Source organism: Bos grunniens, chromosome 2 (assembly GCF_055505025.1).
Source record: "Bos grunniens cultivar Pamir isolate PY7600 chromosome 2, Bosgru_T2T1.0, whole genome shotgun sequence".
NCBI lineage: Eukaryota > Metazoa > Chordata > Mammalia > Artiodactyla > Bovidae > Bos > Bos grunniens.
This window is the reverse complement of record NC_141166.1, coordinates 127,259,763-127,278,515: the sequence shown is the minus strand read 5'-3', so window position 1 is coordinate 127,278,515 and position 18,753 is coordinate 127,259,763. Positions and strand designations below refer to the sequence as shown.

At 40.6% G+C, this 18,753-nt stretch overlaps 1 protein-coding gene across 1 annotated transcript in view; it reads right to left on the bottom strand.

Annotated features, from left to right (window-relative positions):
* The window catches only part of FAM171B (family with sequence similarity 171 member B), a 76,110-nt gene extending 57,357 nt beyond the window's left edge, over nt 1-18,753 (bottom strand). Inside the window, exon 1 of the mRNA XM_086371356.1 lies at nt 18,380-18,753. Within this exon, the coding sequence (XP_086227482.1) occupies nt 18,380-18,596 (217 nt within the window). The 5' untranslated portion in view covers nt 18,597-18,753. The remainder of the gene's footprint in view (nt 1-18,379) is intronic.

The following is an 18,753-nucleotide window of genomic DNA, read 5'->3' as shown; positions in this document are numbered from 1 at the left end:
ATGAGAGACAAAAAAATAAAAGTAGAAGTAAAAGGGAACAAAGATATAGAAAAGGGAAAAAACTGTCTCTGACAAAGCAGTCCAGGTGTAAGAACTGCACACAACTGACCACTCTCAACCTTAGAGCATCATACAATTTTCATCATCTTCAAATTCATTTAATATCATCAGTATTTACTCCAAATTCATAAATATAAGAATATTTTAATTAACATGAATTTACACACACCTACCATTTTTCTAGCACTGTAGCAGGCATGAAGAGCAAATGAATAACGTGCCTAACAAAAGACCCTTGGTTCCTTAGCTATGTGTCTTAATATACAGTGTCACAGCATGTTAGGAATCAACATGCCATGCTTCTATTGCGCACTTACTGAGTGTCAGGCATTCTGGAAGGTAAAAATGGATTAAAAAGTATATCTATGCGCTAAAGGAATTCAGAAGAGACACACACACCAGAAACAATTAGGGACTAATTCAAAATACCGTGTTATCAAATACTAAATCACCAAAGAGAGATCACCAAGTGATGCAGCAAGAGAAAAATAATTGAGAACTGAAAAACCTTCATGAAAAGACTAGAGTTAAGTTGGTTTCTGATGGAGTTAGGGATAAAACAGAGTTAGGGCAATGCCAATGGGGTGCTAACAGTAGCTCCCAGGTGGTGCTAACAGTAAAGAACCCACCTGCCAATGCAGGAGACATATGAGACGTAGGTTCGATTCCTGGGTCAGGAAGATCCCCTGGAGAAGGGAATGGCAACCCACTCCAGTATTCTTGCCTGGGAAATCCCATGGACAGAGGAGCTTGGTGGGCTACAGTCTATAGGGTCACGAAGAGTCAGGAATGACTGAGCACATACAATGGGGGAGGAGGGAAGAGTCAATGAATTTAAAATCTGCTTGGAGTTAGGACTTACCACTGGAAATAACATATTAATCTAGTTATAACATTTTGGATTAAAATCGTTACAGAAATCAACCAGAATTTCCCGAGGCAAAAGGGAAATTTATCAATTGATGGATACAAGAAAAATTACAAGCAAACCACAGGGATGGCAATTATCCAGTTGATCTGGAGAATGACTGTAACCAGGAGCTCCACCTCTGTTATATCGGCTTCATCCTTTCCATCCACAGGCTGACTCACTTTCTCCACATGGTGGGGAACATGACTGATGACAACTCTCAGGTTTTACGTCTTACCATTTCGACCATCAAACGTGGATGGATGAGGGCAGCATAAGCAGAAGAAAGGGGGAGAGAGGTACCAGCCAGACATGGTTCTATATATGTCCACCATCAAAGATACACTTAAAAAGCTGACTAATGGGAATTGATCTTAGACTGGTAGGAAACAACCAAAAGACAAGATAAATTGAAAGCCTGGCAGAACCTCCCATTTTGGAGCATAATGAAGCTAAAATGCTACCTTTATGCAGTCCATGGGAAGGCAAAGAGTTGGACATGACTTAGCAACTGAACAACAATACAAAACTCAGTCTTATCACAACCTAGTCAATTTTTTTCCCAGGAGTTGGTGATGGACAGGGAAGCCTGGTGTGCTGTGGTTCATGGGGTCGCAAAGAGTCGGACACAACTGAGCGACTGAACTGAACTGAAAGTGGATTTGTAACATGTTAATTGTACAAATATTAACAAAGTGAAACCTATACTGCACAATCTGTAAGATTCATTTATTCATTCATCCTGTACTTGAAGCTCTATATCTTTTCTTTGATCATTTTTATACAGTTCAATTAAAAGTTTTTAGTACTTGTTTTACCATTTCAAAAAATTATCATTTCAAAAAAAATGTATTACCTGCCCACTAAATGTTTCCCCAGATCTTAAAAGAGGCATGCTAAAGCTTTTAGACATGAGAAGTCAGGATATATAAATCTAAGTTTCAACTGGTTCTGCTATACCATGTGTGTGTGTGTAGATAGATAATAAAAGAGATAAAGTAAAAATAACAAAATTTTAGTAACTGTTGCATTTTGGAGGATATATGGATACCTGTTACAATAATTCAATTTTTTGGTATACAGTACCTTATTCATTGTAAAAATTTGAAGAATAGAAGCTTGACAGACGGCTTCACATTTTAAATGTAAACATAATGAATGCTTAAAAATGAAAATGGTGTTTCAGGAAGATGCATGGAGTAAGGGTATGGTTTGAGTGAGGGGCAGGAAAAACACAGGGAGACCTAGGAGATTACTGTCAGAGTCCAAGCAGATGGAGAGGGGGATGGGCTAGATGAGCGAGTGGCCGAGAGAACGAAACAGAAGGAATGAACCCGGAAGACACTCTGATGAATACTTAACTGAAACCAGTGAGTGCTAGGTGAGTGTGGGGGAGAGGACAGAATCGATGAATCCTGGTTTCCCAGGTCACATAGAGAAGGGAGAGAAACAGATCTAAAGCAGGGAGCAGATCTGTTGGGCTAAGACGATGTCTTTCATTAAATAGGGTAATATATTGCCTCTTCCCTGTGAATCATGTACGTACAGTTCACATGCTGAATGGTGGTGTATGTGCTATCATCTCCTCCTCAGTCTCTGAAAGCCCAAAAGACAGCATAGCACACCATCATCCTCAGAGCAAATGCAGCAGACACAGTGAGCTGGAGCCCGAGGCGGAACAGCGTGCGTCAGCCCATATGCTCCCCCTGGCAAGCCACCTGCCTCAGTGTCTCAGCTCCCCCAGCCGGGAAGATGTACAAAATTTAAGGGCTTTTTAAAAAACACAAAAACTGCATGATAGGGTGCTTTAAAGTGGTAAGAACAAACCTGAACTTGATCCACAAAAATACATCCGAGCATACAGCTTCACGTAAATGTGAGAGGGCTTCCTAGGAACCTGCCAGCTAATTCAGGAGACAGAGACGTGGGTTCAATCGCTGGGAGGGGAAGATCCCCTGGAGGAAGGCATGGCAACCCACTGCAGTAATCTTGTCTGGGGAATCCTATGGACAGAGGAGCCCCATGAGCGGGCTGCAGTCCATAGGGTTGCAAAGAGTTGGACCCAAGTGAAGTGACTTACACACAAGTGTGAGACCTTTTCTCATGCTTAGATAATGTCAGTTAAATGGCCTCTTGCTATGAAGACACCTCTAGAGTATCTTAATGGAGAAAAAGTTCATGAATACATAAAATTCCTCTCTATTAGTTTTCTTAAACTTTCCCATTTAGCAGAAAACCAGGCAACTGTTATGTGCAATTACATTTCTTTAAAGTACAATTCAGATGGTACAATCACAATCATTAACAAATTTTAAATCACTCACTGCCTTGCGGTGGGGTGTGGAAATGAAATTGCGGGTCACTAAAGAGGAAAGAAGAGAAGCCAGGCTGTTTCCGAGACAGACTGGGGTAATGGCCAACAGTTTGGCCCAGATGGGAGAGGGAGGTTACAAGAAATGTCAAGACACAGCTCTCAGTGTTGTGTTCATGTGGAGAGCTGAGATGCTAAAAAAACAGCACAAGTTGGTCAAGGTGGCGACAGCTCATAGCTAACTGCAGGGGAAAGTATTTCGGCTACATATCAGTGCAGAGGCAAGATGAAGTCTCTGCTAGGTTACAGCAGATCTAAACTGATAGAAATGGGGCTTATGTTTGAATCCTGAATTCCATTTCTTTGTTTAGAAAGAAGTATGCACATCAGTCTGGTCTTCAGGAAATGTGAGCACAGTGGAAGAACTATGGTCTTTTTCTTCATAACAGTATGGAATGGTGAGCCATTAGGGATACGAAATAAAGAGGAATTAAAGGAAAGAAAAAGAATTCTAGAGAATATAAGATATTACAGGGAAAAGAATTATCGTACTGTTAATCACAAAGAAATGAAAAAATAGACCTTAGTCAAAAATAAATTATTTCTGGGTTTCCCTAGTGGCTCAGTGGTAAAGAACCTGCCTACCAATGCAGGAGGCATGAGTATTGATCCCCGACATGGGAGGATCCCATATACGTGGAACAAGGCCCATGCACCACAAGTACTGAGTCTGTGCTCTAGAGCCGAGGAACTGCAACTCCTGAGCCCACGTGCTGCAGATACTGAAGCCTGCGTGCCCTAGAGCCCATGCTCTGCAGCAAGAGAAGCCACAGCAATGAGAAGCCTTATCGCCGCAACTAGAGAAAAGCCCATGTAGCAACAAAGAACCAGGATAGCTAAAAATAAATAAAATGACTTAAAAAAAATATTTCTTTCTGCTTTTATCACTTTGGTTTCACTTTAAGTGTTCTTTCTTCCAGGAAACAGGCTAAATCATTTCCCCCAAACCTGGGTTCCCACAGTCTTCTATATATTCCTCTAATACAGCATTTATCACACTCTTAGCATTTGTGGTCTTTCTATGTCCCCACCAAGGGTTCTCTGCAATGAGAGTTTTGTTTAAAAAAGGAAAAAAAAAAATGAATGAAATCAGTTCCTATAGGAATCTTGTATGTTATCTGCAGCACCATATATAAACTAACATATAAGGTCCGTCTAGTCAAGGCTATGGTTTTTCCTGTGGTCATGTATGGATGTGAGAGTTGGACTGTGAAGAAAGCTGAGCACCGAAGAATTGATGCTTTTGAACTGTGGTGTTGGAGAAGACTCTTGAGAGTCCCTTGGACTGCAAGGAGATCCAACCAGTCCATCCTGAAGGAGATCAGCCCTGGGATTTCTTTGGAAGGACTGATGCTAAAGCTGAAACTCCAGTACTTTGGCCACCTCATGCGAAAAGTTGACTCATTGGAAAAGACTCTAATGCTGTGAGGGATTGGGGGCAGGAGGAGAAGGGGACGACAGAGGATGAGATGGCTGGATGGCATCACTAACTCGATGGACGTGAGTCTCAGTGAACTCCGGGAGTTGGTGTTGAACAGGGAGCCCTGGCGTGCTTCGATTCATGGGGTTGCAAAGAGTCGGACACAACTGAGCGACTGATCTGATCTGATGTTGAGTTAAATCCAAATAAATATCAGTTCCTCTTTCAATCAATTTTTTTTAAAGCCAACATTGCTCTTGATCCAAAACCTGCATACTTTGGCCACTTCATTCTGCAAGACTACAGCCTTTTCCCTATATAATGTTCTTTTCATATATATACTCACTAGAGAAACCCACTCAAGCTAGGGAAAGAAAGAAGATACTCAACGGCACATATTTATCCACATGGAGTTATTATTTTTTTCACTCAATGACTATTTATACAAGATATGGCCCCAACCAAAACAATTATTGCATCTGGCCTCCCCTGGCTTCCAATATAGAGGTGAAGACAAATATGGAATTATGGAACAAGATGCCTAGCTAGGAATTAAGGTGCCTAGTTACAGCTCAACTACAGACCCTGAGCAATTATAAAATGCTTATGAGAGCACAGAATAGCAGAGGAACCTAGTTCAGACTGGAAAGCCAAAGAAAATCCAACGAAGTAGCACTTAAGCTAATACTGGAAGTTTGGATGAATTAGGGGAGGGAAGGGCGGGGGCAGAAGGTGTGTGCATGTTGGAGCAGGGAAGTACTGCAAGCAGAGAAACAACCTGCAAAGGTGCTGAGGAGCAAAACCTGTCACACTCAAGGCACAGAGAGCAGGAGTGTAGTGATGAAGCAGGAGAGAAGCTGGCACTGAGACAGGGCAGGAGAGCACACAGACTTTTACACACAGGTCATTGGTTCTCAATGTCTTGGGAAGCCTGATCAGGTTTGTACTTAAAAATAAAATAACCGCTACTGTGGGTGTGGGTGGATGGTCTCCATCGTTGCTCTAGGGCATGGATTTCACAGCACCAAGAATGGACACAGGGAGGCCAGTCAATATGCGAACCCAACTAGAGCATTAAGAGTAACCTGGGCTGACGGAGGGGCAGTGAAGATGAGAAGTTAACAGATGAGAAATACTTAGGAAACAGACTTGATGGGTTTGGTGACGGGCCAGGAGAAGAAGGAAGTGGCAAGGACAGCATCCTCAATTCTCCTTATTGGTCACAGGGGCACTTTAGTAACAGTGGAGTTTTTAGTTAACAACAAGGATGACTGAAGGTAGGTGAAAGGTAAAAACTGCTAGTTAACGTAAGTTCTGGAAGGTAGTGTATAGCATAGGGACTGCAGTTAAAAAAAAAAAAAAGCCAGGAGAGGATTTTTTTATCCTGGAAGGTGTGGTAAGAAATGAAGAATCCAGACTTAGGCATGGTTTAACAGAAAATCTTGAAATCTATCCAGATAAAGATGTCAAAATAATTGGTGGATATATTCAGAAGTACACTCTGGGGAGTCTTAGCCTATAGATAGTATTTAAAGCAACTGGAGTAGATGAGATCACCTTGTGAGAAGGGAGAGTGAGAAGAGAGAATGTGGAATGAAAAAAATCTTTTTCTACTTTTACGTTTTAGAACATAAAGACATTTTAATTATCTACATGTTACAGTATCGAATATTTTATGGTTGTAATGATACTTAAGTATAACTCTAAAATATCATGTAATTACTGCATAGCAAATTATTCAAAAGTTACAAACTTCAGACTTCACTACAAAGAATACTGATACAAAGAAAGGGGAGTAAATGTGGGTCACTGTATTTTCCTCTTTCTTTGTCAGATCTCTAAGCTGCTGGATCCATAAAGGGTCCCACACGTAGACCCTGCATAGAGCTCTAGTCTGTGAGCCAGTCCTTACATACAGGATACACAATGGCCACAGAAAAACCCAGATTTGTCAGGGAGCTTACATTGTTTTTACCTCCCTGCCTGTGCACTTACACTGTTTTCTGAAGCTTTAGTTTTCCAAGTCTCAACACATGCTATTATTTATCTTTGGAACATCAGAATGTGTTGAAACATAAATTTTTCCATTTGGACTTTCAAATGAAAGAAAAAATGTGCAATATTAAGCCACTTCTCAAAACAAGGAATCACTCTGTTATTTACTCTTCGTAGCATCTAGCTTTTCCAACGCAGTCAGTTATTAGTAAAACTAGGAGAGGTGTAAATCAAAAACCGCAAGGAAAACGAGTCTCAGTAAGTTTAGAGATGATATTCTAAAATTCTGAAAGCCTAGAACAGCACTGGTGATAAAGAGAGCAAGTTCAAACCACAACTTGAGTCACAGTAGGCTGAAGTTACTATTTTGACCCAGAAACTGTTTTAAAACCAAAGATTAATACTTATTTCAGCAGGTGGGAAAGAGCTTACATTTTTATAAATGCCTTCTCTGTAAACTAATAACAACCAGGGCAGGCCCTCATCTGCTAAAACTGATTGAAGTTTATCATCAGGCCTGAGGGATTGGATGAATCACAAAGTCATCAGAGCCCTTGTTAAGATATTAACTTAATCTTTGTGACTCTATCCTTCAGTGCAAGAGCCAAGAGCCAAAATCCAGAGAGTTTCTGGGTTGACTGCCAAAAAATTCTGAACAGAGGGCTTTTTTCAGGTATAAGATATCCCACCAGGTTATTATATAATGAAACCTGGATGCAAAACAATTCAAAGTCACGTAGTTTATCAAAAGATAAACCTGGGACTTCCCTGGCAGTACAGTGGATACCGCCACTGTATCGGTACATCTGCCTGCTGGTGTAGGGGACATGGGTTTGATCCCTGGTCCGGGAAGACTGCACACGCTGCAGAGCAACTGAGCCCACGCACCACAACTACCGAAGCCCCGCTGCCTACAACCTGGGCTGCGCTTCAAAGGAAGCCGCTGTTTGATAAGCCTGTGTGTCACAACTGCGAGGAGCTCCCACTCGCTGCAATGAGACAAAGCCTGAGCACAGCAGTGAAGACTCAGTGTAACCAAAAATACATTAATTAAAATTTTGAAAAAAGATAACTGCTGCATTTTGGTAGCCACTCTATAAACAGAAAGGAAAAGCCAAAGGTTGAAAGAATCAGCCAAGGTACATGCATCTCAAGCAGTCAGTTCCTTTAAGGGTTAAGGCCTTCTGGCAGGATTGGTTATGTCACCGAAATGCTAGTTTTACCCATCACAGACACACAATAACAGGAACTTTACATATTAAAAAAGAACAGAAAAATGTTATCTGAGTCTGAATGTTACCCTTGTCCTCATTGAGTCCACTTACAAAGGCCTAATTAACCATGGCAGGTTTTCTTAACCTTTTGGGGGTCAAGGATTGCTTTGAAAATCTTACAGCTGATCTCAACACTAGGTAACTGCTGACTGTGTAATTAATTGCAGGGAGCTCACTACACCCTGCACTGGTTCCCTAGAACCTCTGCCATATAAGTATAAGGGACAGTGAGTCCCTTACACATACCAGGGGAGAAGAAGATTCACCAAGCTTTACTGATTCGCACGACTTCTTTCCTATCTGAAATACCATGGCATAGAAGCAATTTAAAAATACATTTTTTTGACTCTTCTGATTCACAAAATTGAATTCGTTGGTAAGGAAAGAGCTCACTTATCTTAGTCATATTTGCTGTGAAGAAAATCAAATTATCCTTAAGTAACAGTGTTATCAGGCTTTGTATCTGCCAGGTGGTACCACAATTTCTTTTAAGATGTGGATGTGGGACCTGGAGATTATCATATGAAGTGAAGTAAATCAGAGAAAGAGAAATATCATGGGATCACTTATATGTGGAATCTGAAAAGAATGATACGAATGAACCTATTTATAAAACAGAAACGGACATTAAAAAAAAACCTTATAGTTAAAAAAGGGAAAGACAGTGAGAAGGGATAAAATAGGAATTTGGGAGTAACATATACACACTATTATATATAAAACAGATAAACAAGAAGGACCTACTGCATAGCACAGGAACTATATTCAATATCTTGTTAATGATGTATAATGGAAAAAAACCTGAAAAAGAACATATAATATACGTGTGTATATATACGGCCTTCCCTGGTGGCTCAGATGGTATAGAATCCACCTGCAATGAAGAAGCCGCAGGACATGCGGTTTGATCCCTGGGTCAGGAAGATCCCCTGGAGGAGGAAATGGCAACCTACTCTAGTATTCTTGCCTGGAGAATCCCATGGACAGAGGAAACTGGCAGGCTACAGTCCACAGGGTCGCAAAGAGTCAGACACGACTGAAGTGACTTAGCACACACACACATAAATATATATATATATGGATATGGATATTTGTACGTATGTGAAAGAGGTAGGTGCTCAGTCGTGTCCGACTATTTGCAACCCCATGGACTGTAGTCGGCCAGACTCCTCTCCGTCCATGGAATTCTCCAGGCAAGAATACTGGCGTGAGTAGCCACACCCTTTTCCAGGGGATCTTCCTGACCTAGGAATCGAACCTAGGTCCCCCACATTGCAGATTTTTTACTGTCTGAGCCACATGTATGTGTACAGATATATGTATGTGTGTATGTATATATATATATATATATATAACTGAATCACTTTGCTGTACACCAAAAACTAACACAATATTATAAAGCAGCTATACGTCAATAAAAATTTAAAAATAAGAATAAATAAAAACAAACTACTTCAGATACAGAGAACAAACTAATGGTTATGGGGGCAGAGGGAAGACGGGGGTAGGGATTTAAGAGGCAAAAACTACTGCATATTAGATAAATAAGCTAGAAGGATGTATTGTATAGCACAGAGAATATAATAACTATAAATGGAGTATATAACCTTTAAGAATTATGAATCACTATAGTTGTACACCTGAAACATATAACATTGTAAATCAATGATATTTCAATTAAAAAATAACTGTCTTAAAAAAAAAAAAAAAGATTTACAAATTACCAGATTTTTTTCTTAAAGTGTTTCAGCTTATGTCATATACTTTTCAAACAGAGCCAAAGCAAAGCATTTAGGAGGCCATTTCTACCTCATCCCAGTTCCAAGAGCCAACTATTCCAAGACTTAAGTTTTAACTATATACAGCCATATTTTGACAGCTTTAACCTAGGGTTAGTCACTCAGTCATGTCTGACTCTCTGCGACCCCATGGATTGTAGCCGGCCAGGCTCCTCTGTCCATGGAATTCTCTAGGAAAGAATACTGGAGTGGGTAGTCATTCCCTTCTCCAGGGGCTCTTCCTGATCCATGGATAAATGTGGGTCTCCCACACTGCAGGCAGATTAATTTCTATCATTTCTAAAAATACTGCTGGTGGGGGGCAGGATGGGGAGACAGGCAAGGGTGGAATGGGTCACAAAATCCAGGACCTTGTAGCTTCAATTCCTGGTTATAGTTAACCCATTAGAAAAAACAAAGCATCCATCTCCCATTCTGTTTCTATTGTATCATATTTCTGTTACAAAAAAGAATTGGAATAGGTAGGTATGAATAAAACCAGGGACACTGGTATTAAGACAATGGATATGAAATTCTACAACATCCCTGGAGCACTTACCACCAAGGTAACCCAAAGGCCTCACAGTACAAGCCTTGAGTTGAGGCTGGATATTTCAACCAGCTTCCAACTAGTCAAGTGGTCAATGAAAGCCCAATTAATATTTAGGTCCACAGATAAGAACTGTCATTGGCTTAGCTATATGAGTGTTCTAAATTTCAGCACAGCTAACGAGTGAGTTAAGAGTATATAGTTTATAAATGCTATTTCTCTACTGAACAGAAACCAAAGTAAACTAGGTACAATAACTGATGATAACCAGTAAATGTTTAATTTTAAATTAGCCCCTCAAGCGTTATGATATAGAAACCTAGTTGAGAAAAAAAAAAAAAAGCACAGTAAATAGCAACTGAAATCTCGGTCACATATAAATAAAATTAATTTAAAATCTTAGTTTCCATGCAAGACAGAGAAGCTTAACATGGAGAGATTTACGGGTATTATCAACTCAAGGCTTCAGAGAAGCCCAAGACACTGCTGAGACACTCTGCAATCGTGGTTCACTAGGTCACTGAGGCAGATCTGAAACAAGCATTGCTATTTTCCTTGACACCCGCTGAGCTTCCTTGGTGGCTCAGCTGGTAAAGAATCAGCTGCAGTGAGGGAGACCTGGGTTCAATCCCTGGCTTGGGAAGATTCCCTGGAGAAGGGAACGGCTACCCACTCCAGTATTCTTGACTAGAGAATTCCATGGACAGAGGAGCCTGGCAGGCTACCATCTATGTGATCACAAAGAATCGGGACACGACTGACCCACTTTCACTTCACTTCACTGACACCCTCTACCCTACATGAAACGGCACCCAAAAATCACTTCTCATTTCAGGTCCAAATGAACTGGCCTTTACACTCACAGACATCATCAACAAGTAGTCAAGAATGCTGCCTAGTCCTTATAACCCAGTCACAAAAAAGTAAGAGGCAGAGAATCTGGTATGTCTTGGACATATTGTGCTTACACAAAAGGGCAATTACAGAGACATCTCCAAACAGAATCTTCAAAGCAAACAGAAGCTATTTTCTTAAGATTATTATATATTTCACTACAATGCACACAGCTTTCATAGTTGTAGAATTTTCCAGGTAACTACTCCAAAGCATACTTCTTTTTACCAACAGCAGATGGAAAATCTTGTATCGATTTCCTAGGGAAGGCAACTTGGCTATGAAAAAGAAATTAGGACACATTACACTAAACCAGGTCAATGAATGACAATACTGCCACTAACCTAGTCAAACAGACTGTTGAAAGAGACTCAAGTTCAATGTTTATATACTTAGGTGGAAGAGTTTTGTTTCCGAAAAATATTTCATGGTTTCTGTTCAGGCACATTAAGAACAATGAAAAACCACCACTGAAACAAACTGAAATTCAACACAATGGCATGAGTTTTTCAACCTGTAATCAACACCAAGAAATGGCTCCCTTTAGTGATTAAAATCCTGGAAAGAAATCATAATTACTCCATCTGGGATGATGGCCTTCAAAGCATGAGTACTTTAAATAAAACAGTCAATGTCTAGTCCTATTTCTACTGATTTTCAAATTCCTTGAACAGAAAAAAAAATCTAAACAAATGCCTTCATGGATGGGAGATTTCAAACAGGTCTGCTTAAATCAAGAAGTTTAATCAAGTTTTTTGAACATAATAAAAATTATAGAGTAATATATTGAGTAATATTCTACACTGAATTTCACTATTTTTAAATTTCATTAAGTTAAATAGGTCCCAGCTATACAGAATATAAAAAAGGTTTTAACTTTAAAAGTACAAGAATGTAGCAGCTTCATTTACAATGGCTAAAACTGAAATAACCCAAATATCCTTCAATAGAAGTGATAAATCAAACTGCAATAATTCATACAATGGAATACTACTCAGCAGTATAAAGGAATAAACTACTCAACAAGCAACAACAAAACCGTTGGAAATTAGACTTAGCTAAAGAAGCTAGACAAAGAAGTACATGATATATGCTTCTATTTTATGAAGTCTAGAAAACACAAAATTAATGACAAAAATAATCAAATCAGTGGTCAATGGGTCAGGGTCAAAGACTGCCTGAGAAGGGGACATGAGGGAACTTTCTAAGGTGATATAAATGTCTTCTGTCTTAATAGGGGTAATGCTTACAGGGGTGTATCTGTTTGTCAAGAGACTACAGTTTATGTTACTACCAGAATCTGAAGTATGGATGTCCATTAAATAGCTCCTATAGTTCTTTTTTTTTTTCATTTTATGACTTTTGATATTTTTAAACTAATATTTACAAAGTGTATATAATCATAAGCTAACTTGAAAATGACTTTTGAATTTTTTGCAAGACAAAAATAGAGTGATAATAAAAGTTTTAATGTCAGTTTAAATATATATATATATATATATACATAAAATGTGGCAACTCTAAATCAAGCACCACTTTCCCCACCTAATAAACTAGCTTATTGTTTAAAAAGTGTACAGTTTAGGTATGTCCATTTTAATATAAGTACATACTTCCCCCAAATCCCACATAGTAGAAATGAATGGAACTGTGAAGGAAAACAGGGATAGCAGAATTTGATCACTGTTAAAGCTGGGTGATGGGTATGGCTTTATGAATACTATCCTTTACTTTCTATATATTTGACATTTTCCAAGCTAAAAGGTTTAAAACTACTTATCAGTGAAATGGTATGCACTTAACAGAAGCAGAAGATACTAAGAAGAGGTGGCAAGAATACACAGACGAACTATACAAAAAAGATCTTAATGACACAGATAACCATGATGGTGTGATCACTGACCTATAGCCAGATATCCTGGACTGCGAAGTGAAGCGGGCCTTAGGAAGCATCACTATGAACAAAGCTAATGAAGGTGATGGAATTCCAGCTGAGCTATTTCAAGTCCTAAAAGATGATGCTGTTAAAGTGCTATACTCAAAAGGCCAGCAAATTTAGAAATCTCAGCAGTGGCCATAGGACTGGAAAAGGTCAGTTTTCATTCCAATCCCAAAGAAAGGTAATGCCAAAGAATGTTCAAACTACTGCACAACTGCACTCATCTCACACACTAGCAAAGTAATGCTCAAAATTCTCCAAGCAAGGCTTCAACAGTGCGTGAATTGAGAACTTTAGATGTTCAAGCTGGATTTAGAAAAGGCAGAAGAACCAAAGAGCAAATTGCCAACATCTGGTGGATGATAGAAAAAGCAAGAGTTCCAGAAAAACATCTACTTCTGCTTCACTGATTATGCTAAAGCCTTTTTGACTGTGTAGATTAATACCAGACCACCTGACCTGCCTCTTGAGAAATCTGTATGCAGGTCAAGAAGCAATAGTTAGAACTGGACGTGGAACTAGACCGGTTCCAAATCAGGAAAGGAGTACATCAAGACTATATATTGTCACCTGCTTATTTAACTTACATACAGAGTACATCATGAGAAACGCTGGGCTGGATGAAGCACAAGCTGTAACCAAGATTGCCAGGAGAAATATTAATAACCTCAGATATGCAGATGACACCACCCTTATGGCAGATGAAAGTGAAAGAGAAAAGTGAAAAACTTGGCTTAAAACTCAACATTGAAAAAACGAATATCATGGCATCCAATCTCATCACTTCATGGCAAATAGATGGAGAAACAATGGAAACAGTGTCAGACTTTATTTTCTTGGGCTCCAAAACCACTGCAGATGGTAACTGCAACCATGAAATTAAAATTGCTCCTTGGAAGAAAAGCTATGACAAACCTAGACAGCATATTAAAAAGCAGAGACAACATATGGTTGTCTATATCTTGTCTCTAAAGGTTGTTGGTCCTTTGCCAACAAAGGACCATATAGTCAAAGCTATGGTTTTTCTAGTAATCATGTACAGATATGAGAGTAGGACCATAAAGAAAGCTGAGCACCGACAAATTGATACTTTTGAACCATGACATTGGAGAAGACTCTTGAGAGTCCCTTGGACTGCAAGGAAATCAAACCAGTCAATCCTAAAGGAAATCAGTCCTGAATATTCATTGGAAGGACTGATGCGCAGCTCCAATACTTTGGCGACCTGATGCAAAGAGTCGACTCATTAGAAAAGACTCTGATGCTGGGAAAGACTGAAGGCGAGAGGAGAAGGAGATGACAGAGAACGAGATGGTTGGATGGCATCACTGACTCAATGGACATAAGTTTGAGAAAGCAAGGGGAGATGGTGATGGACAGGGAAGCCTAGTGTGCTGCAGTCCATGGGGTCACAAAGAGTCGGACATGACTGAGCAACTGAACTGAATCAGTGAAACACACAATCACTGATATAAACAGTATATCAGTATAAACACACACTTATACTGTGAAAACATACCCCTCAACAAGCTTTCATTGTATGCAGAAGACTTTTATAAAAATCCGTGGAGGTTCCCTGTGTCTGTACTTCACGTGGAGAATCTGAAATGGAGCTCGTCATTTTCTCCAGCTCTGCTCACCCCAACCCCCAGTATGTCTCCCATCTAATAGGCCATCAGACTGGATATGATATTATTGTTTCAGTTATTACCAACCCTCAAATTAATTCTTCCCTCATCCCTCAAATATTTATTTCTAACAGTTACTGGTGCAGATGGAGAAATCAGAGCTGCTGTAGACACTAGAGAAAATAGATCTCAACTTTCATCTTTTTTCTCGCTACTCTGAGGATGATGTTTTGGAAATTAATGAGGTAACAAAGATTTGTTTTTATACCTTGATTTTATAAATCGCATATTCAACTTCTTTTAACATCACTTTCTTATTTCTCAGCTATATAAAGAGACAAAAATTTTGAAAGTAATAAAATCTGAAATAAAAGTCGTCAGTTTTTCTATATGGACTTATGAAGCTCAATCATATACGAGTCACTAAACACATCTTATTAGTTTTCTACATTTTGCCTGAGAAGGGCAAATGTCTGAAAAATCAGAAGCACCATACAGAGGCAAAGAAAGAACTGTCAGGCTCAGTCAGAGCTATTTAAAGGTATATAATACCCTCCTAGGTCATAAGAGAATTATAAGTGCGCCTGGGTAAAGAATCTTCTTGACAGAACCTAAAAAGTGGACTTAAGTATTGTTCTAGAAGTTGTCTGCAATCAACTTAAGATAAACAGTGAAATTAGCTAAAATTAAAAGTCCAAGATAAATGCACTTTATAACCTCCTCCTATAAATATTTCTACCTACTATTTATTTTTATATGCCCCTGCTAAATTTCAATGAAGAATTTCACAAGATGTTAAATAACATAAACTCAAAGTAAAAGAGATGCCCAATGCCAGCATTTTAGTTTATTCATTCAAAAAACTTAATGTGTGCCTATGAGTCACATATGCTCTTCTAGGTGCTAGAAAGATATGTAATAATTCTATGTAATAATGAACAAAGCAAAGTTCATGCCCTCAGAGAGCTTACATTCTAGTAAGAGGAGACAGGTTTACAAGAAGGGCTGAGGATATTAAATGCCACGGAGGAGAATTGGTAGGAAAAGAGCATGCAGATTGCTATTTAATATAGCGGTCAGAAAAGCTTCTCTGTTCTAGTGATATCTGAGCAAATCTGATGAATGTGAAGGTCCAGAATTCCAGGCAGAGAAAATGAAAAGCACAAAGGTCCGACACCAGAGCCCACTTGCCAACTGAAGAAGCAGAGGGAGAGTGTGGCCCCAGCACTCAGAGTGAGAGCCAAGGGACACAGGAAGGAGGTAGGCATAGAGGATCCAGGCCTTTGAAGTCCATTTTCAGGGTCTGGGCATCTAGTGTGAGAGCCACGGGAAGTCACTGTGGGACTGTGAGCTGAAATGGTCCTTTTTAATATTTTTTAAAAGATTACTAACTGTGTGAGGAGAACAGAGAGTAGAGGAACAAAGGTTGAAGCAGGAAGACCAGTTCAATGTAGACCACAATGTGCTCAGAGGAATATTTAACTTCTTTGTGTACGGGTTGTGTTTCAATGGGCAGCCGAATGTGTGTGTTAGTCGCTCAGTCGTGTCCGACTCCCTGCGACCCCACGGACTGTAGCCCACCAGGCTTCTCTGTCCCTGAGATTCTCCAGGCAAGAATACTAGAGTGGATTGCCGTTCCCTTCTCCAGAGATGCAACCCAATATCTCTAACTAAAACAGCAATCATCTGAATTGCTCTCCTGGTTGGCACTGCCTTGGAGAGGTAGAGTTTTTGAGGGAAATGCAAGAGTCATATTACATTTGAGGCTCGAGTCTGCTCTGTTCACTAGTGGTTCCTTTATCTCCATTAATCTAATAGGTAAATATGCTCCAAAACTGTACTTCCCCCCAAATAATCCTTTTCAAAAATATTCTATCCCAAATATCAGAAAGCAAATATTTTCACATGCATGCAGGATACAGAAGTTTCTCATATTATTTCACAACGGCAGTAGTCAAAACCCATGTTACGAATATTTCTGAAAGATAAATCCAAATAAAAATATACTGCAAACCATAATTCATCTCTACTCTCAGACTTCTGTTCCGTAATTTATGAAATCATGAAGACAGGCTCTCAATCACTCTATCTCTGATTTCCTTAAATTCAGCAAACATTGTGTCTAACAGCTGCCTCATCGAAGCTCTGTGGTTAGCAATGTCAGTTATAAAAAGCCAGGAAGGAAAACCACCACCCTCCACACACCTTTCAGGACTTTCAGCCATGCTCAAGTCTTATTAATTGGTTTAAAAGGGTGCCAGAAACACATCCTTTCCTCCACACTTTGGTGATTTCATCCTTTGCTCAGAGCACTCTGATAAATTAAATCATCCTGGCTCTGTCAGGAATCACAGCTGGTGTTGTCAGAATACTGCTCTTTGAGGATGAACAAGCAGTAAAAAATAAGATACTGAATCCTACTCTTCAAAAATCTCATTTTCGGCATCTGGTATGATGTTACTAGGCAGGATGTTAAAGCAAAATTAAATGCTACAATTCACTTTGGTTTTGCAGAAACCTAAGTCCATTCGCCAAAAAAAAAAAAAAACTGATGGCTTTTTTTCTTTCCAAATAGCAGGCAGCTTCTACAGTAGGGAAGGGAACTGGGGTGGGGGGTGGAGAGAGGCTATTAAAATGGACAATCCCGCTTTTTGCTTACCGGTGGAGCCTTAATGGAGGGGAACCAGGCAGGAATGGAGGGACTGTTACAGTACTGAAAGGGACTTCCTCACCCTCACTGAATAGTGCGGAGAATCTGCCTCATTACTCCTACTAACAAGTAAGGAGATTCCCCTCTCTGGGGGCAGGCTTTGCTATACCAACATCCACTACAGACTTGATCTCAACCACCCCCTCTCTCCTTTTCCCTTTCTTTCAATCACAAACTCCTATTTCATTTTTGGTTTGTTTCATTTTTATTAAACAGAAGACGTTCTTGCAAACTGCCTTAAAACCATTCCCAGCTTAAGAAGAGATAGAAATAAATAATAAAATAAATCAAGATTTTTCTCTAGAGCCAAATTTAAATATACAGGCTGAGCCAGATGATGAAAAGGGGTGTGTGGGTGTCTATCGCAAAATTTTTCAGTCTCCAGGAGAAAAAACGTTACAGAACAGAAGGCTAAAGGGATGTGAGAACCGTGTGTGTGTGTGTGTGTGTGTGTGTGTGTGTGTAAATCATCCCCAGGCTAGAAGGATTTGAGAACCGTGTGTGTGTGTGTGTGTGTGTGTGTGTACACAATCATCCCCAGGGCAGAGGGAAAATTCAGGAAGGGAGGAGAAGAAAAGGATCAATCTAGGCAGTCTCTCAATCCCATCCCTCCCGACCCCTCCCCGCCCCACTGCAGTACTCTCCGCTTACCAGAAAGCTCATCACCCAAAGGGCAGATTCCAGAAACCAAAGCTAAGCCCCAGTCCTGGGCAGGAAGGCTGGGGAGGTGGGGGGTGGGTAGAGTCAGGCGATGGAAAACCATCTGGCTAGGGATTGTGCGAGGCCGCCAGTGAAATCAGAAGAGTCGCCGGCGGAGATGGAAAGGCAGGGCCGGGCTCCCGGGACCTACCTGGAGCAGCGGCTGTAGAGGATGCCCCGGGCACCTCCGGCCTCTCTTCCTCAGCTTCCTCCCGCTGCCTTTGCTGCTGCTGCTGCTGCTGGATGAGGCTGAGGTCTGAGCGGCTGAGCTCGGCTCTGGCGGCCGCGGGGACCAGCCTCGCCTTCAGCAGCACCGCGGCCAGGCCAAGGAGCAGGGTGCAAGGGACGCGCCGGCTGAGCCTCGCCATGGCCGAGAGCCAGAGGGCCGCGGCGGCATATTGCGGAGCTGCGGGCGGCGACGGGCGCCAGGGCTGCGGGCTCCGGCTGCGCCCGCCCGCTCGCGCCCCCTCGCGCAGTCTGACTCGCACACGCTCAGCAGAAGGAGGCCGCAGAGGCGGAGGGGAC